The sequence below is a fragment of the Coregonus lavaretus genome (assembly GCF_964263955.1).
Source record: "Coregonus lavaretus genome assembly, chromosome: 15".
Classification (NCBI taxonomy): domain Eukaryota; kingdom Metazoa; phylum Chordata; class Actinopteri; order Salmoniformes; family Salmonidae; genus Coregonus; species Coregonus lavaretus.
In genome coordinates, this window is record NC_140002.1 from 14,556,064 (window position 1) to 14,576,916 (window position 20,853).

Genomic DNA, 20,853 nt, shown 5'->3' on the forward strand with positions numbered 1-20,853 from the left:
TAGTCCCACTAAGCACAAACCAGATGGGATGGCGTATCGCTGCAGAATGCTGTGGTAGCCATGCTGGTTAAGTGTGCCTTGAATTGTAAATAAATCACAGACAGTGTCACCAGCAAAGCACCCCCACACCATCACACCTCCTCCTCCATGCTTCACGGTGAGAACCACACATGCAGATATCATCCGTTCACCTACTCTGCGTCTCACAAAGACACGGCGGTTGGAACCAAAAATCTCATATTTGGACTCATCAGACCAAAGGACAGATTTCCACCGGTCTAATGTCCATTGAGCGTGTTTCTTGGCCCAAGCAATTCTCTTCTTCTTATTGGTGTCCTTTAGTAGTGGTTTCTTTGCAGCAATTTGACCATGAAGGCCTGATTTCACGCACTCTCCTCTGAACAGTTGATGTTGAGATGTTTCTGTTACTTGAACTCTGTGAAGCATTTATTTGGGCTGCAATCTGTGGTGCAGTTAACTCTAATGAATGTATCCTCTGCAGCAGAGGTAACTCTGGGTCTTCCTTTCCTGTGGCGGTCCTCATGCGAGCGAGTTTCATCATAGCATTTGATGGTTTTTGCGACTGCACTTAAAGAAACTTTCAAAGTTCTTGAAATCTTCCGGATTGACTGACCTTCATGTCTTAAAGTAATGATGGACTGTCGTTTCTCTTTGCTTATTTGAGCTGTTCTTGCCATAATATGGACTTGGTCTTTTACCAAATAGGGCTATCTTCTGTATACCACGCCTACCTTGTCACAACACAACTGATTGGCTTAAACGCATTAAGAAGGAAATAAATTCCACATATTAACTTTTAACAAGGCACACCTGTTAATTGAAATACATTCCAGGTTACTACCTCATGAAGCTGGTTGAGAGAATGCCAAGAGTGTGCAAAGCTGTCATCAAGGCAAAGGTTGGCTACTTTGAAGAATCTCAAATCTCAAATATATTTTGATTTGTTTAACACTTTTTTGGTTACTACATGATTCCATATATGTTATTTCATAGTTTTGATGTCTTCACTATTATTCTACAATGTAGAAAATAGTAAAAATAAAGAAAAACCCTTGAATGAGTACGTGTGTCCAAACTTTTGACTGGTACTGTGTATAATTCAAATATGTACTGATACATATATATAATGTGTATATGATACAGTATATCGTGTGTGTGTGCTTGCGTGTTTGTTTGTCTGTACGGTTTGTTTGTATCATGGTTTGGTATTTTCTCCGGCAAATGTATGCTAATCGATAAATACTAAATGCTCATCGATAAACGCTGTTTGTCACTGTCTACCTGCCTTGTTTTGCCAGGTGACGAGGAAGATGGAGTAGAGCGGCGACTGCCCAACTGCTTTGACTACTTCATGCACATTGTGACGGTATTCTGGAAGATTCTATTTGCCTGTGTGCCGCCTACCGAGTACTGGAACGGCTGGGCCTGCTTTGTGGTGTCCATCATTGTCATCGGTTTACTAACCATCGTCATCGGGGACCTGGCCTCCCACTTCGGCTGCACCGTGGGCCTCAAAGACAGTGTCACTGCTGTGGTGTTTGTGGCTCTGGGCACCTCCATCCCTGGTGAGTGTGTGTGTGTTGGGGGGGGGGGGGGGGGGGTTGGAGGTGTGTGTGTGTGTGTGTGTGTGTGTGTGATTGAGTGTCTGCTTTAAGTTACTTTATCTTCAATCCAAGCTAGCTATTTACCCTAAACCTAACTCTTGAACTAACTCTCACGTATTTGATTTGATTTTAACTATAACCCAAAACCATACCTCCCTACCTCTATTTAAACCTCTCCCAGCCTTAGTCATCCTAGTCCTAACCTTATTTTCAACCCATCCCCATATTCAACCTCTTTCCATAGACACCTTTGCCAGTAAAGTCGCTGCCACCCAGGACCAGTATGCCGACGCGTCGGTGGGCAACGTGACAGGTAGCAATGCGGTCAACGTTTTCCTGGGCATCGGGGTGGCGTGGTCCATCGCTGCCATCTACTGGGAGACCAAAGGTCAAGCTTTCCGCGTGGACCCCGGCTCCCTGGCCTTCTCGGTCACGCTCTTCACCATCTTCGCCTTCATCAACATGGGGGTGCTGATGCTCCGCCGCCGGCCGTCTGTAGGGGGTGAGCTGGGGGGCCCCAAGGTCACCAAGGTGCTCACCACCCTGTTCTTCTTTGGCCTCTGGTTCATCTACATCCTCTTTTCCAGCCTGGAGGCCTACTGCCATGTAAAGGGCTTCTGAGGGAGCACAGGGCTAGATGGGTAGATTGAGAAACTCACACATGCACACACACACACACATGTGCATACATGCTTTCACGCACACATGCACACACACGTGTGAGCACACCACACACACACATACATCATCATCATCATCATTGCCACTGCAGCGACACATCTTCGACATCTAGCAGAAGTTCCGCTACCAGGAGTAATGATGCAAATGTCTATCTTCTATACTCACTGCCACTGCTCACAGAGAGAATGTCACACACTCTCTCTCTCACACACACACAATTTAGTGTGTCGAAGGAAATGTAGAAGGAAAAGCTGGTTATTAGTAGAGGAATGTGGTGGTGATGGACTATGTGATGATCACAATCACAGGATGTTATATGCCTGGTATAAATAGTGGAGGGGACACAGTGCAAAGACACTCTTTAAAATAGGCAGATCAGGTTAAAAGAAAAGACATGGATAGAGTCTGGACGGAGTGTGAAGTCTGGATCTTGACACCACTGGAGACCACATCGACATGATTCTGGTCTGGGACTGTCTAGGCCTCAGCTCCTGAGGTCTGGGTATATTTTTACAGTTTTGGACCAGGCCATGATCTTTGGTAGTCTCTCAACTCATGTGGTCAAGATCTTTCACTGAATACCATCTCTTGTCAGAGTTAATTTGGCCAAGTAGCTCTGGTCCATCGTGCAATGACAACGAGTTACCTCTGCAGAGGCAACTCGTTGTTGTCATCACGCGATGGACCAGAGCTAGTGGCCAAGTAGGACTAACACAACACTGAGGGGGCACCTTGTTCTGCTTGCCTTGCCGGCGGCAAAGTATCAGCACCCCAATGTTAATTCCCTAATGTGGGAGCCGGGTAGGAATGCAATGGCTAACACTTAGGAGGACCCTTTGGGCAAACTGTTTGAAATTATGTCATTTCAACCAGTGTTGCCCACTGGGGAAGATGCCTTATTTGACTGTAAGGTCAAATAAGAGTCTTGGTCTGAGTCTAGGTCTTCATCTTGCTGCTTATGGCCTACCTACCTTAGTTGAACGAGGGCATCTACGGAGGCTGACCCAGATAAACTTGATGAACAGAACAATGTAAACTACACTTGGCAGAAAAGCATCTCCCTTTCTCCCGTATTGTCCTGTATGGCTCAATGGATACAGCTGCCTCCAACACCCACAACAACCTCTTCCCCAGCTTTTGTATTATACATTTCTCTTGGAAACAGTTGTATATATATTATTTTATTATGTCATCATGTGGCAAGAGACAAAATGCTAATATAATGCACCTATCCTCTTTATTTTGGGCTCACCCCAGTCTTCATAGCAACAACAACCAAAGACTATTGGCTCAATGCTGTTTAGTAGCATGCTGTTGCATGCTGTTGAAAATGCTGAGAAGCTGCTGTGACATTAAATACTGTAAATTATAGAGAAATAACTGAGTATCTGCCATTTAGTGACAATGTGACAGAGATAATTTATCCAACTCAAAACGAGTAGTCTTATCAACCATTTATTCATGAATTCTGTCAATAAATGTATGTATATGACATTGTCATTTATTTCAAGTTGTAACAATTACATTGAAAATGTATCACAGTTCTCAGTCTCTGTTTGATCAATCTCAAATTTTATTGTAGTATTGTAATGAAGGCCTAAGGAAGTATCTGCTGGAGCTAGCTCAATATTGGACTAAAGGAGCGTAACATTACTCCTTAGTCCAAGGACCTTTCATATTCTGTAAAGGGTGAATTGGCTCTGGAAGCCAAAACAGCCAAATACTCCATCTAAACGTGAATTGATTCTCAATTACGGTACAGTCCTAGAAACATAAATCCCTCTACTTTCATATCACATCAAAATAATTTCACAAATACAAAATACACACTGTTTTAATCCGTTTTTAAACAATTTTTAACACAGTTGCAGCTGACAGTATTTTTCAGTGACAACATGTTTGTGGTGTCTGTCTTCCGTTTACATACAGGTGTTCGGAGAATCAGATACAGTGCCTTCGGAAATTATTCAGACCCCTTTACTTTTTCCACATTTTGTTATGTTACAGCCTTATTCTAAAATGGATTAAATATGTATTTTTTCTCAACATTCTACACATAATAAATACCCCATAATGACGAAGCGAAAACAGGTTTTTAGAAATTCAGAAAATTCAGGTGCATCCTGTTTCCATTGATCATCCTTGAGATGTTTCTACAACTTTATTGGAGTCCACCTGTGGTAAAATCAATTGATTGGACATGATTTGGAAAGGCACACACCTGTCTATATAAGGTCCCACAGTTGACAGATCTGGGGAAGGGTACCAAAACATTTCTGCAGCATTGAAGGTCCCCAATAACACAGTGGCCTCCATCATTCAAGTTTGGAACAACCAAGACTCTTCCTAGAGCTGGCCGCCCGGCCAAACTGAACAATCGGGGACTAAGGGCCTGGGTCAGGGAGGTGACCAAGAACCCGATGGTCACTCTGACAGAGCTCCAGAGTTCCTCTGTGGAGATGGGAGAACCTTCCAGAAGGACAACAATCTCTGCAGCACTCCACCAATCAGGCCTTTATGGTAGAGTGGCCAGACGGAAGCCATTCCTCAGTAAAAGGCACATGACAGCCCGCTTGGAGTTTGCCAAAAGGCACCTAAAGACTCTCAGACCATGAGAAACAAGATTCTCTGGTCTGATGAAACCAAGATTGAACTCTATGGCATGAATGCCAAGCATCACGTCTGGAGGAAACCTGGCACCATCCCTACGGTGAAGCATGGTTGTGGCAGCATCATGCTTTAGGGATGTTTTTCAGCGGCAGGGACTAGGAGACTAGTCAGGATCGAGTCAAAGATGAACGGAGCAAAGTACAGAGAGATCCTTGATGAAAACCTGCTCCAGAGCACTCAGGACTTCAGACTGGGGTGAAGGTTCACCTTCCAACAGGACAACGACCCTAAGCACACAGCCAAGACAACGCAGGAGTGGCTTCGGGACAAGTCTCTGAATGTCCTTTAGTGGCCCAGCCAGAGCCCGGACTTGAACCCAATCTAACATCTCTGGAGAGACCTGAAAATAGCTGTGGAGCAACGCTCTGCATCCAACCTGACAGAGCTTGAGAGGATCTGCAGAGAAGAATGGGAGAAAGGCTGTAACGTAACAAAATGTGGAAAAAGTCAAGGGGTCTGAATACTTTCCGAAGGCACTGTAGCTATTTAGCACAGGTAGTCCACACCAATGTTCCCTCTAAACTGCGTGCGTGCGCGGGACTGCCACGTATAAGAAATATCAGCCCGCACAGAGAAGCACGAGATTGAACTTCACTCAACTTTCTAGAGTTTTCCCCCTTAATCAATGTTTCCCTTTACTGTGGGAATCGTGATCGAATAAACGCAATATTAACCATCAATGCAACATACCGAAACAAAACCAACTATGCAAGAATTAATATGTAAAACAAATTATGCAAGAGATTTTGTTGGAGGCAGAATGCATCGGAGTAGGATTCTATTTCATTGACATGCACGGTATGGGAATAATAATGCATTGTATTTTGTAAAGTGGTTTCTTGCATCAAATAACACAACATTTTCAGTCACCTCCTTGTCTGAAGGACAAGAGGATAAACAGGTTAATGTCAAGCCCTGCATGTTTTTTTTTCAAAAGTCTCATGGAATGTAGGCCTACATTAAATATTATTATATTTTTATTATTATTATATTATTATTATTATTATTATAAATATTATAAACACCACACATTGGCTGCTTCTGTAAGCTGAATGATAGAACAGCTATTTTCATGTTAAAATGTTATGGGATGCATTTTCTCCATTGTTTTTGATGGTAGGCCACTCTGGTAGGCCTACATTATGATCAAATAACCACAGTAGCCTATTTGACCACTGTCTGAAACTGTAACTTAAAGTGTGTACAGCCTCAGTGTTCACAGTAACGTTAAACGCACGTGGAAGTTGCACCGAATGTTCACAAAGTTCAAGTTTGCACTCGGCAGACCTGAAATTTGCTAAGTGGCCAAGTGCTGTAACATGGAAATATGGCTGTGGGAACCCTAACCCTATAAAGGTTCGTGTCAATTTAACCTTTAGTTAAAAAAAACAAAAATGTCACCGATATGCAAGATAAGGTCCTTATGCTTCCAAAACTACCGCAAGCGATTGGTGTTCATGTTCAGACCAAGTGTCTTGGATCTTAACAAAACACCCCCACACCTACAGAAGACGCATTCGTCCAATGACTTATGTGTAATGTAATAGAACTGAGAGTCATGATCAAAGGCTGGAGCCAGACAATATTGTGTGAACCTGTTTATTTGAATAGTCCATTCAATGTCGATGTATGATTGGCGTGTGCACGCGCCCGTGGTATTTACCATGACTAGTGGTCGTCACTGGTTCCAAATATCAAATGTTTGTTTTCATGAATTTTTATGTCAATGTTGAGTTTGTGTCTGTGCGCTCTAGTGAAAACCGTATATCGTATTTGTAGGAACCAATTGGATGTTACTATTCAGGTAATCCCTCCTCCCTGAAACCGAAAGAAGAAGCGCTCTCCGGTTGGCCGGGAAGGCTGGCGGTATTTCCTACCCTGGGTTATCTGTAAAACGTGCTGCTACTCTGTGTGAAGAGCTAACGTTAGCTAGGTCAATACGGGAAAGGGTGGACCGTGGAAAAGGTGAGTGCCCGGCATGGATTGTAACTATGCTAAGGAAATGAAGACAACATAAATTAAATGTATAAACTCGTAAAAAGAATCACGCTTTCTTACTCGTGTTTGCAGCTGACGTCTGACTGAGGCCAACCGGGAAACGGTGTTCATTCACTCGCTGAATTGAGGCGGCTAGCGTTAGCATAGCTATCTGCATCAAGTGAGTATGGCAGCCGTTGTATATTGTGGTCCAAGTTGCGTTTTCGGTGAATTGTGTGAGATGAAATTTAGGCAAGAATCAAACATACTTGGGGTAAGTTTAACGCAGTCTGTGTTGACATCGTGATATTTCTCCTACTTGTATAGCCTTATTTGGTGAACAAAGCCGTATGAAACCAATGTGCGGCCTAGCCTTTCTAGCAAGCGCAATACGCGCACTTTTTTTTTGTACTTCTCACACTGTTGCTAACTAGTTAGCTAGTTGGTCTCGGCTTAATTACACATTTACCGGCAACAACTATATATTTAACTACTGCTACTTGTAATACATTAGTTACAGTTGTTAGCTAACGGTAGTTTACAAAAATTACATGACTGGCTAGTTAGTTACTCAAAAATCCGACCACAGGGCCTGAAAACTAGGCCAACATTTTTCACCGCTAGAGTTGCGACATTTATCCAAGTGTCTCGATAATGACAATCCAAATACAACTGGTAATATTGTTTTACCTTGTTCTCAGCATTTATCCCTTTGTTATTGGTTCATCACATAAATTATTTCATCTGAACTATAGAAGTGAATGGTTAAGACGTATATTTTTTCCAGAAAACATTGTGAAATGGTGTTAAGTCACATAGCTTTAAAATCGATTTGAAAAATGGAGTATAAAAATCGAAAAGCCCCAACAGTTTGCTTTTTGGCTTTTATTAAATAAAACATTTTAAATTAATGTGTGGCTTCAGGCAGCTTGATCAAATCAAGTCACATGCGCCGAATACAACAGGTGTAGACCGTACAGTGAAATGCTTACTTAAAGCCCATAACCAACAATGCAGTTTTAAGAAAAATAAGTGTTAAGAACGTATATACTAAAATATTTATTTATATATGAACAAAAATAGAAAAATTGCAAATAATTAAAGAGCAACAATAAAATAACAGTAACGAGGCTATATACAGTGGGTACCAGTACAGAGTCAATGTGCAGGGGCACAGGTTAGTCGAGGTAATTGAGGTAATATGTACATGTAGCTTGACGTCCCAGTCATCCATCCCTCTGGAGCTAGATGGAAAGATTTCATGAGTCCACTACATCAAGTTTTATATTACTATTAATCAGTCACTACTACTATAATTTGATAGCCAGTAATGAAGTTAATCTGTTCCTCTCTCTCTCCTGGCTTCAACTTTCTAGCCAATGTTGGCTAGCTAGGGTGCTACATACAGGGCTCGAGGCGAACTTTTTTAATCACTGTCCCAAAGTGCAATTTAAATCGTCCCAAAATAATAATACGAGTTGCCTACTACTGAAATTGATAAATGGGGCTGTCAACTGAGTCAGAAATTAACATTTAAAAGATTGCCGCTAAAAAGGCCAACATTGGAATAGTATTTCAATCTTTTTTGCATAAATGTACATAATTAATTAGCCTACATGTAAAAGTGTAGCCTAGGTTTTATGCGCCAGAAAATTTAACCAAACTTTAGACTTTTAATTACATACATATACGCTAAACGGCAGTCATGTTTTACAATTATAATGTAGGATCATTAACGTCTAAAGTATTGATTCTGTTGACATACTCGAGGCACAGGTTCTTCAGATCAAATGGTCACAAGCGGAGAGAAAGTCCGGTGCCTGTTGCGCACCGGCACACATCACCGACTTTGCAATCTGAGTGAAGGCAGTCGGCATTCACAATCCTAGTCATATTAGCAACCCTTGTTGCATCTGTAGATCTCCCCTCTTTCTAAAGTTCTAGCAGATATTTTCATCTCAATCACATTGAAACTGCTCGCGTTTGCGGTGCCTTTTTTAGAACGGTGTGTTCCCACTAATTGCATTTAGGAACATTTGTGCATAGCCTACACCTGTGTGCACATTGCTGCGCTTGTAATGTGAAAAAATAATAGTTTATCAACATTTTAAGCTAAATGTTCTGATCTGTTGTATCAGCCTCATTGCTTTTAAATATTATTATTTTTTATGGACAGTAGGCCTAGTTGTATGAATTTAGGCTCTATCGTCCTTGAGTCTGTTTGAACTGTCCCCGACTATATAGTATACCCAGAGAGAGAGCACATAATTCGATCCTCTCTCTGGAACTGTTGAATGATATTTCTGTTTATCTCCCTTGCTGTGTTGGCTCTAGTAATGATTGGTAGGACTGGGGGTGGTCAGGATACAACTCGTGCTGCTCTTCTCACGCACTTGACTGCTGCAGCGCTCTCTCAACACCAATGACTGTGCTCAACACTCACAGCCCTCCCCATCACTCACTCAGCAACAGCCTGCCTCACTTCTGATAGTCAACAGCAGCAGGTCACAGTGAAAATAATAGATCAAATAAATAATAATAATTAGACATGCCATGATGGTCGCAGTGCAATTTAGAAATAGCTCAAACTTGCGACCAATACATTTTCACCTGCAGCATAGTTTTCAAAGTAGCCCAATGTGGCGTGAAAACCGCGGACATAGCAACCCTGGTTGCGTTTGTTTCAATCCTGCCCACAGCTGGCACCACACAGATAGTCATCAATTTGGAGTGCAGTTGCACGCGACCCCGATCGTAATTCCTGTGGTAAATTTGGGTTGACTTTGCATATCCTTTTGGGGCTAGTTAGGGGCCATCGGTAAATTAGTGTACATGGGACTATATAACATTCCAATAGCTCAAAATTTCAATGACTTAACCTAAAACATAGATTGTAGAAATGTGTATACAAATATTAAAAGCATTTAACGAGAACTAAAAGGTGTGCAACATGAAAATATTATCATTTACACTGTTTTTTTTTGCCGGTCCCTAACTAGCCCTTGCGATTCAAAGTCAAACCAACTTTGCCACGTGCGAATACACAGGAAACTCATCAAACCACACCCCAAAACCAACACACAGCATTTCTTAATTAACCAAATCTAAAGCGACGGACATCAGGCTGCCTGCAGCCACACGTGAATTTACATGTTTTATTTAATAAAAGAAGCCTAAAGTGCAGTCGCCCTTTTAATGTTAGCTAATGTTGTGGCTAGCTAACTCACCTTGATTCCGCCTCTTATTTGTAGCTTGTGCTGAAACTATTTGATTGTTGACAGGGTGTTCCCATAAGATAATGAGCTTTTGGATAAATTGGTGGTTATTTCCTACCCACTGCAAAAGGCCATGCTAGTTCTGAAGGTCTGTATGGTGTTTCACAAGGTCTCAATGTTTGCCACTCCTTTATCTGGTTTCAGATTTTAAGATGTCCTACTCGTCGTCACGAAGCTCCTCGCGTAACACTGACTGCAAGGTGTATGTGGGTGACCTAGGCAACGGTGCTGCCAAGGGGGAGTTGGAGCGGGCATTCAGCTACTATGGACCTCTGCGCAGCGTCTGGGTGGCCAGGAACCCACCTGGCTTTGCCTTTGTTGAGTACGAAGATCCCAGAGATGCTGAGGATGCAACGAAGGGCATGGATGGCAAGTGAGTACACGTGCGGTTGCATTGCTTACTGCAGCAGCACGGTATTCTGAGTGGATTCATAGGGCTCAATCTTTGACACTTGGACTTCAATGTAAAATATTTTTCAGATTTTTCCTCAATTGCATGCGTTACACCTTTACAAGAACTGACAGAAGGCTATATATCCCAATATGCCATCTATTCTTAAACCATTGTCATGTTTCAGAGTGCTCTGTGGTGCCCGCATAAGAGTGGAGCTGTCAACAGGCATGTCTCGCAAGTCACGCCACGACCGCCCCAGCCGCCGGCACTTCGACCCCAACGACCGCTGCTACCAATGTGGCGAGAACGGCCATTATGCATATGATTGCTATCGCTTTAGCAAGAGGGGGGGCGGCCGCCGCAGCAGGTACAGTGTTGAGGCTGTCTTCTCCAGAATGTCTCTTTCACTGTTATTGGAATGTCACTTTCGTTGAATGATATTCAACGACATGGTGGCTCCTAGAGAATGTAATTTTTGTGGAGGCATCATACATATTTGTTGACTTTAAATGCTATACCTTTATACTGCACACATTTGATAAATGATCCACTCCCAGGTCCCGCTCACGGTCAAGGTCCAGGGGAAGGCGTTACCGCTCACGCAGCCGAAGCAACGGCCGCGACCGGTGAGTGGTTCTGTGTCACAAAAGGACCCCTGCAAGTTGACTCGAAGGGTCAAACTATCTTTTGAAGAACTTGGAGTGTCTTTATTTTTATTTGATCATTTTATTGTTCTAGCCGAATTTGAACCTGTCTGAAATTCGAAGAGACCGACCTGACTGATTCAGATCAGTGTTCTCTTAATTGCTATTAATAGCTTTATGAGTTCCCTTATCTCCCTCCAACAGGCGTTATAGATCCCCATCATACTCAAAGCGCAGAAGCAGGTAAGACTTAATCTACTGCAGAAATCGGTGAACATATTTTTCTCTTTATTGTATTTTTTCTGACTTAGTTTGTAGCTACTGTCCCAACTACAGTGCCTTCAGGAAGTGTTCACACCCCTTGAATTTTTCCACATTGTTGTTACAAGGTGGGATTAAAATGGATTTAATTGTCTTTTTTTTGTGAACGATCTACACAAAATACTCTTGTCAAAGTGGAAGAAGAATTCTGCCACTGTACCCATGAGTTTAACAGCCAAATTGCCAGGGTTAGAGGTTCCAAGCCTGTTTTATTAATTATATTTCTGTGTGGGGTGTTGCCTGGGCAACCGAAGACTCGTTCGCTTTTTTTAACAAGGAGCACAGTTTTATCACGTTGTAAAAAAATAAATACTAATCTTCATTACATAAGTGTTCAACCCCTTGAGTCAAATGTTAGAATCACCTTTGGCAGTGATTACAGCTGTAAGTCTTTCTGGGTAAGTCTCTAAGAGCTTATTTTAAAAATGGTTCAAACTGTCAAGTGGGTTGTTCATCATTGCTAGACAGCCATTTTCAAGTCTTGCCTTAGATTTCCAAGCTGATTTAAGTCAAAACTGTAACTAGGCCACTCAGGAACATTGCATTTCATCTTGGTAAGCAACTGTTTTAGGTTATTGTCCTGCTGAAAGGTGAATTTGTCTCCCAGTGTCTGTTGGAAAGCAGACTGAACCAGGTTTTTTTTTTTTTGCCTGTGCTTAGCTCTATTCCATTAATTTTTATCCCCCCCAAAAACTCCCTAGTCCTTGCCGATGAAAATCATACCCGTAAAGTGGTGCAGCCACCACCATGTTTGAAAATATGAAGTGGTACTCTGTGATGTTGGATTTGTCCCAAACATAACGCTTTGTATTCAGGACATAAAGTTAATTTCTCTGCCACATCTTTTGCAGTTTTACTTTAGTGCCTTATTGCTAACAGGATGCATGTTTTGGAATATTTTTATTCTATGTAGGCTTCCTTTTCACGGTCAATTCGGTTAGTATTGTGGCGTAACTACAATGTTGATCCATCCTCAGTTTTCGCCTATCACAGCCATTAAACTGTCAACTGTTTTAGTCACTATTGGCCTCATGGTGAAATCCCTGAGCGTTTTCCTTCCTCTCCGGCAATTGGGTTAGGAAGGTCGCCTGTATCTTTGTACTGGCTGGGTGTATTGATGCACCATCCAAAGTGTAATGACTTCTCCATGCTCAAAGGAATGTTCAATGGCAGCTTTTTTTTCTCTCCCCCATCTACCAATAGGTGCCCTTCTTTGCGAGGCATTGGAAAAACTTCCTGGTCTTTGTGGTTGAATCTGTGTTTGAAATTCACTGCTCGACTGAGGGACCTTACAGATAATTGTATGTGTGGGGTACAGAGATGAGGTAGTCATTCAAAAATAATGGTAAACATTATAATTGCACACAGAGTCCATGCAATATATTATGTGACTTGTTAACCACATTTCCCTCCAGAACTTTAGGCTTGCCATAACAAAGGGGTGGAATACTTATTGACTCAATACATTTCATATTTTTTATTAATAATAAATACATAATTCCACTTTGACATGGGGTATTGTGCGTGTAGGCCAGAGATACAATCACAATTTAATCCATATTAAATTCAGGCTGTAACACCACAACATTTGGATAAAGTCAACGGGTGTGAATACTTTCTGAAGGCACTGTTTAGTCATCCCAACCCTTAGTTTGCTTATAGTGGCTAGAGCAGCTTTGAATAGATGACATGGTGACGCCGAGGGTATTGTCTTTGCACAGTAGATCTGGATCCCCAGCACGATCCAAGTCCAGAAGTCCAGTGCGCAGGTCATCCAGAAGTCCTGTGCGCAGATCCAGGACCCCAGTTCGTCGGTCCAGGACTCCAGTGCGCAGAGCAGCCAGGTACGGCTCCTATACACGATAAAGTCAGTAATGAAGTGGTCTTTCAACATGGTAGCCCATCATCCAGCTCTTACTGAGATAGATGATGCAACTGAAAGTAATGACTGATAAAAAAAAAAATGATGATTGTAAGTGCTACTTTCATTTTATTGACCGGACACTGTGGCCCTAGAAATTAAACATGGTGTAGTGTCGCCACTGCACCGCTCTAAGGTGGTTTTCATCAATCTTAAAATCAACCTATATTGCACCCGAGACTGTACTGTCATGGCAGAGGCACCTTCCTCGTAAAATCTATTCCTTGGGAGAATAATACAGGATTTTGACATAATCTGACTAGAAGACCTGAGATGTTATTTGCTATATGTTGAATGTATACCAATAACCAATGTATGCCAATACCTGTTGGATAAACTCAAGACCGCCCTGATGGAAATTGTAAAATAGTTAAATGTCGACAAAACAAAATATGCTAGACGAGGGTGGATAATATTTTGTTGGTGATTAGATTATGCGACGAATTGAGGCGTGTGCAATTGTTTCAGATTGTCTAATAGTCACATTTGCAGGGTATAGTGAAAATCTTAGGCTTCGAGCTCCAACATGCAGGACTAGTGAAATAAAATAATGAAAATGGTAATAAGGGGAGTAGCAGGGGGGAGGGGGGAACAGGTAGCTGACTAGTGGTGGCTATTCAGCAGCCTGATGGTCTGAGGGTAGAAACTATTGGCCAGTCTTACAGTTTTTGCCATGATGCTCCTGTACAGCCTGCATGAGTAATTGAAGCGGGGAGAACAGGACGTGGCTGGGGTCCCTGATGATCTTCTTGGCCTTCCTGCAACACCTGGTGTTGTAGGTGTCCTGAAGGGCACCCAATGGAGCGTTCGGCTGCACATATCACCCTCTGAAGAGCCTTGCGGTCCGCGACGGTGGAGTTGCCGTACCAGGCTGTGATGCAGCCCGACAGTATGCTCTTGATGGTGCTCCTGTAGAAAACGGAGGGCCCTCAAGGACAGGCTGAATTTCTTCAGCATCCTGAAGTTGAAGAGTCGCTGTTGTGCCGTCTTTAAAAAAAAAAACATTTTTAGTCATTTAGCAGACGCTCTTATCCAGAGCGACTTACAGTTAGTGAGTGCATACATTTTTCATCTTCACTGCAGTGTCCATGTGGTTAGACCATTTCAGCTTCTCTGAGATGTGTACGCCAAGGAATTTGAAGTTATTGACCGTCGATGAAGATTGGGGCATGTCCAGCCTGATTCCTGTTGAAGTCCACAATCTGATCCTTTGTTTTGCTAACACTGGGGGAGAGATTGTTTACCTGGCACCACGCCATCAGAGTGCCTACCTCCTCCCTGTAGGCTGTCTCGTTTTTGTTGATCAGGCCTACTACTGTCGTGTTGTCAGCGAAGTTGATGACGGAGTTGGAACTGTGAGGCAACGCAGTCGTGGGTATACAGAGAATACAGGAGGGGACAGAGGACACACCCTTGTGGGGCCCCCGTGTTGTGGATCAGTGTTGGAGGTCATGTTGTCTACCTTAACCACTTGGGGGCGGCCCGTCAGGAAGTCCAGGATCCAGTTGCATAGGGAGGAGTTCAGACCCAGGGTTCTGAGCTTTGTAATGAGCTTATAAGGCACTAAGTCAATGAACAGCATTCTAACATATGCATTCCCTTTGTCCAGCTGGGTAAGGGCCGTGTGCTGGGCAATGGCCATTGCGTCGTCCGTGGATCTGTCAGGGCGGTAGGCGACTTGGAAAGGCTCAAGTGTCTGGGAGGGAGGAAGTGATGTGGTCTTTGACTAGCCTCTCAAAGCACTGATGACGGACGTGAGTGCTACTGGTCGGTAGTCATTCAGTTGGTTTACTTTCCTTTTCTTGGGCACAGTGATGATAGTGGACATCTTTAAGCAGGTGGGTATAGAGGCCTACGCTAGGGAGAGATTGAAAATGTCAGAGAACACAACAGCCAGCTGGTCTACACATGCTCTGAGGGCACGGCTATAGATGCCATCTGGGCCAGCAGCCTTGCAACACGTTTGAATGACTTACATATGTCCCCAGTAGAGACTGAGTGTGTAGCCCACATTGTCACCGGGGGCTCTCCTCGGCAGCTCAGGGATATTGTGCTCGAATCTTGAGAAAAATATGTTTAGCGTGTCTGGTAGGGTGGCATTGGTGACCGTGATGTAGCTGGCTTTCTTTTTGTAATCCGTGATTGTTAGGAGCCCCTGCCACATACGCCTTGTCCAACCCGCTGAATTGCTCCTCCACTTTCTCTATACTTGTTTCGCCATCTTGATTGATCTGCGTAAGTCAAAGTATTGTCCCCGGTCACCTTGCCCAGTTTATAAGCAGCATCTCTCTTTCAGTTTCCCTGCAAGGCTGCTATCAATCCACAGTTTTTGATTTGGGTACATTGTGAAAGATCCTATCGGTATAACATAATCTATGCATTTTTTTTATGAATCCGGTGACTGAGTCGGCGTATTCATTGATATTATCTCCAGAGGCAACCCGGAACATATTCCAGTCCACGTGATCAAAAGTCTTGGATCGTGAATTCTGATTGGTCAGAACAACGCTGTACCGACCTGATCACCGGAACTTGAGTCTTTGTTTGTAGGCGGGGAGACGCATGATGGAGTCATGGTTGGATTTTCCGAAAGGAGGACGGGAGAGGGCCTTATACCCGTGTTGAAAAGGTGTGTAGCAATGGTCATGAGTAGAATTTCCGCGAGTTAGACAGTCTGTGTTGGTAATAATTTGGGAGCACGGTTCTCAAATAACTTTTGTTAAAGTCCCCCGCCACAATGAACGCTGCCTCCGGGAATGCAGTCTCCAGTTTGTTCAGGGTCCAATGAAGACCTTTTGAGAGCCTTTTTGGTGTCTGCTTGGGGCGGGATGTACACAGCCATGGCGGTTAATCCCGCTGAACTCTCTCGGAAGGTAAAAATGACTACATTTTATGACCAAGTATTCCATGTAAGTTTCCCCTGTCGCACCATGTGTTTGTCATAAAGCAGAGCCCACCACCCTTGCTCTTGCCAGAGAGTCCGCTTCCTATCAGCTCGAAAAACTGTAAAACCCGCTGATTGTATATAATCCGTCTGGATGTCGGAGGAAAGCAAAGTCTCAGAAAAAAAGTGTGTTGCAGGATCTGATGTCCCTTTGGAAGGAGGTCCTTGTTCTGAGTTCTTAAAGTTTGGTCATTAATGATTGAACATTGGCGAGTAGTATAATTGGTAATAGAGGATGGGTCGCCCGTCGTCTTAATCTCACTAAGACCCCGCCACGTCTGCTTCTCCTTTGGCATCTTCACTTCCTACTCTCGGGTAGGACTCCCAAGCTCCTCGCCGAAGAAGCTAATCCATTGTTCTGTTGAGTCAGGGATTTCTGGGAGGTCGGGTGGACGGTGAGTATCCAGTGATTCGTATTCCAATAGTTCTACCCGTGTGTGTGTTTGTAGTAATGCACGAAACAAACTGATTAAGAAAATTAGAGAAAAACACAAAATAGAAACCTGCAATGTTTTATCGGAGCTCGAGGCGCCCTCTGTTCGCGCCATCTTAGCCATGGTCTTTGCCATTGTTGATAGTGTCGTATCGAGTGAGTGGTGGCAATTATTGCTGATGAACAAAAGGAGTCTGCTCATACTGAACGTTGATCATAAGGTTTATTCAGATCACAAGCTTCAGCATGGGTGACAGACTCGCGAGGTCTGGAGAGCAGTGTCCTCCAATTCTAATGGCTGCTCTGCCCTATCTTCTTCGTGTACCCCTATTTATAAACAATGCAACAAGATGGGCTCCCTCTTCTGGCCAATCACCAGTTTACAACACACTTCCTGTATTATATGTGACATTATACTAAACATTGCCTTTTGATACTAACATAACCAACATTCCATTTCTTCATGAAAAACATTTAACAAAGACATAATCTTAATACACTACAATAGAATAACACTGTTGCGGTAAATTTGCAGTGTGGTCCTCTCACTTCGACTTAAAAGCATGCACAGTATATTAGGCTACAGATTCAATAAATTGTGATTAACTTCACAGGGTGGTGAAAGTGCACTGTGATGAGCTTGATGCTCCTTTCCAATAGATGGATGTTTATCTGTGTTTGGCTGCCAATTGACAAATACAAATGATCTTATCCATTCTTAGCCTACCCTCTACACATATCTGCTAGTTGTTGGCTAGAGCGCATGCCAAGACCAGTGTGCACATTTGCTGTTTATCAAATACTTTTTGTGGCAGAACATTGAACAAAGTATGAAAAAATATATGTATGCACTCACTAACTGAAAGTCGCTCTGGATAAGAGCGTCTGCTAAATGACTAAAATGTAAAGTAAAAAAGGGGATGGAAACTCATTGCCTTTGTTTTTTATTCAGTAAATGAAAGTTATATTAAAGTGCTTTTTTTGTTCACTACGTCATTACGCACAGCCTTTTATTCACAAGAAGCCAGTTTGATGTAAACAACGCTATCGGTAAAATGCTAATATTATAATATTTGCTTTAAAAATTGATGGAAACCTAGCTAGTGCTTGAAATGGAATAAAAACTGTTGCCAGTACAAAAAATAACCAGTATTGCATTGAGGATTTAGAGGCCCCTCCTTGCCTACTGACAACCATACTGTTTCCTCTTCAGTCGCTCCCGATCTCGCTCCCGTTCCCGGTCGGTGTCCCGCCCCAGGGCGCGCAGCGTCTCCAGATCTCGCTCCCGGTCCAAGTCCCGCTCCGCCACCGCCAAGAGGGACAGGTATTAAACTTCAGTCTACACTGCTTTTCCATCTTCTGCACCACAGATGTGGTCCTCTTTCGTATCCCAGATTACTTGCTATTGTGTAGTAATGGGGATTTCCAGATGCTTGTGCAATTTTCGGTTTCTACCTTTTTTGTCCCCAGTATCGAAACATGATGATCATTTCAATTAGGAGTAGTGGTTTGAGAGCTCTCCACACTGCCTGGTGCACTGTGCTGAAGGAATAGCTATGCTAATGTTCTTCCTTTGTTTCAAAGGTCATGCTCTGCTGAAAATGCTAACTGTCTTCCTGCCTTATTTCAGCCGATCCAGGTCTCCGAGCCAGAGGAAAAGCCCTACACCTGATGCCGACTGACCATGGGGGTGAGACCGCTCCCAGCCCTCTTCTGTTCCGCTGTCCCTATTTGCCTCGGGGCTTGAAGCCATTTTACACCTTTGTCAATGTATTTGATATCTTTCTCCTCCTGTCATTTTTCAAAAATGTATCCCTTGGTTTTCATCCTCTGGCTTTGGCATTATTATTTAATCTGTATGTACAACGGATTCCCAAACTGTCATTTTCCCATCATGTACATTTCAATGGCTCTTTTTACAGCATTGAGGATAATTTTTTTTTGCATTCTGTGCGTTTTAATCCAGTTTGTCAGTGGCCATTTTTTTGTTTTTTTCTGAATGATTTGGGGTTTTATTTCAATGTAAATGGCGGTATCTTTTTAATAAAATGTAATCTTTACACTAACTTTAGTGATCTAATTTGTGTCTCAAGTGGTTTTAACTGCTCACCAGTGACGCAGATGTATTTTAAAACTAGGATGTAACTTTTCAATGAAGTTGTCGGATTGGGATCAGAATCATTTATGAATCACATTTAAATGGCTGATGTCAGTGTATTTAGTAGTTTGATTCAATATTCAGACAAACCATGCAGACTGTTTGAAAAGAGCATGTTCAAATTGAAGGTTAATTGTTGAATTGAGATTTACGTTGTTTAGGCTTGATTTCAATGTATAGTATTTTTGTAGCATCTTGTTTTTAAATGTATATTTGTAAATCAAATATTTGTATAATTAGTCTGCAGAGACATGGCACACCTAATTCTGAATGAACTCCCATGATCTCAAGACAGACTGGACTTGATGTTATATCAAGGATACAAAATGTACTCTGACCAAATTACTGCATATCATTTTGTGACTTAGCTGATGTATAGAGGTTTTAACCTCTGCAGGATCGGTTTCCCAGTATACGGGACGGTTGAGCTAATGTGATTAGCATGACTGTTGTAAGTAACAGCAAACTTTCCAGGATATAGACATGTCTTATATGGGCAGAAAGCTTAAATTATTCTTAATCTACCTGCACTGTCCAATTTACAGTAGCTATTAGTGACAAAATACCATGCTGGTGTTTGAGGAGAGTGCAGAACAACAACTTATCACGGAAACTGGTTTGATGCATTCATATCTGAAGGTAAATTAATGTACTTGCATTCAGTAATCTTGCTCTGATTTGTCATACTAAGGGTTCCCAGAGATAAAATGTAGCATAGTTTTGTTTGATGAATCCATTTTTATACTCAAATGTAGGAACTGGGTTCTACAGTTTGCACCACTGCTGTCTCTGGCTCCACACCCATCTAGATGTGTGAAAGGTAGTGTATAAGCTAATGATCCATCATGTATGACATTCCTGGGAGTGTGGAAACTTACATTTTGTATTACCATATTATTTTTGTATGTTCTCTATAGTTACAGTGGGGGGGGGGGGGAGTATTTAGTCAGCCACCAATTGTGCAGGTTCTCCCACTTAAAAAGATGAGAGGCCTGTAATTTTCATCATAGGTACACGTCCAGTAGGTACAATCCAGAAAATCACATTGTAGGATTTTTAATGAATTTATTTGCAAATTATGGTGGAAAATAAGTATTTGGTCACCTACAAACAAGCAAGATTTCTTGCTCTCACAGACCTGTAACTTCTTCTTTAAGAGGCTCCTCTGTCCTCCACTTGTTACCTGTATTAATGGCACCTGTTTGAACTTGTTATTAGTATAAAAGACACCTGTCCACAACCTCAAACAGTCACACTCCAAACTCCACTATGGCCAAGACCAAAGAGCTGTCAAAGGACACCAGAAACAAAATTGTAGACCTGCACCAGGCTGGGAAGACTGAATCTGCAATAGGTAAGCAGCTTGGTTTGAAGAAATCAACTGTGGGAGCAATTATTAGGAAATGGAAGACATACAAGACCACTGATAATCTCCCTCGATCTGGGGCTCCACGCAAGATCTCACCCAGTGGGGTCAAAATGATCACAAGAACGGTGAGCAAAAATCTACACACTAAGTAACACACTACGCCACCAGGGACTCAAATCCTGCAGTGCCAGACGTGTCCCCCTGCTTAAGCCAGTACATGTCCAGGCCCGTCTGAAGTTTGCTAGAGTGCATTTGGATGATCCAGAAGAGGATTGGGAGAATGTCATATGGTCAGATGAAACCAAAATAGAACTTTTTGGTAAAAACTCAACTCGTCGTGTTTGGAGGACAAAGAATGCTGAGTTGCATCCAAAGAACACCATACCTACTATGAAGCATGGGGGTGGATCCAAGTCCAACCACCTCTGCCAGTTTGCTCCT

General features: G+C 42.7%; 2 protein-coding genes across 8 annotated transcripts in view; both read left to right on the forward strand.

The window, feature by feature from the left end:
* Positions 1-2,246, forward strand: part of LOC311143208 (sodium/calcium exchanger 2-like) — a gene marked incomplete at its 3' end in the record, with an annotated part of 28,225 nt that extends 25,979 nt beyond the window's left edge. For all 4 annotated transcript variants that reach the window (XM_084179002.1, XM_084179005.1, XM_084179003.1 and 1 more), the window contains exons 10-11: positions 1,320-1,586; positions 1,870-2,246. In XM_084179002.1, coding sequence (XP_084035128.1) covers positions 1,320-1,586; positions 1,870-2,246 — 644 coding nt within the window. The remainder of the gene's footprint in view (positions 1-1,319; positions 1,587-1,869) is intronic.
* A 4,273-nt stretch (positions 2,247-6,519) lies between these two features.
* Positions 6,520-18,951, forward strand: LOC311142055 (uncharacterized protein). 4 transcript variants are annotated; one of them, XM_084177605.1, is made up of 9 exons: positions 6,830-6,941; positions 7,047-7,134; positions 10,373-10,601; positions 10,807-10,989; positions 11,180-11,248; positions 11,471-11,509; positions 13,309-13,431; positions 18,099-18,209; positions 18,516-18,951. In XM_084177605.1, the coding sequence occupies exons 3-9, from the start codon at positions 10,381-10,383 to the stop codon at positions 18,565-18,567; spliced, it is 798 nt and encodes a 265-aa protein (XP_084033731.1). In that variant the 5' UTR covers positions 6,830-6,941; positions 7,047-7,134; positions 10,373-10,380; the 3' UTR covers positions 18,568-18,951. The 4 variants fall into 4 exon arrangements, with proteins under 4 accessions (XP_084033734.1, XP_084033733.1, XP_084033731.1 ...); XM_084177606.1 differs by having other exon boundaries at positions 13,312-13,431; XM_084177608.1 differs by lacking the exon at positions 11,471-11,509 and having other exon boundaries at positions 6,520-6,941; positions 13,312-13,431.
* Positions 18,952-20,853: the final 1,902 nt, after the last annotated feature.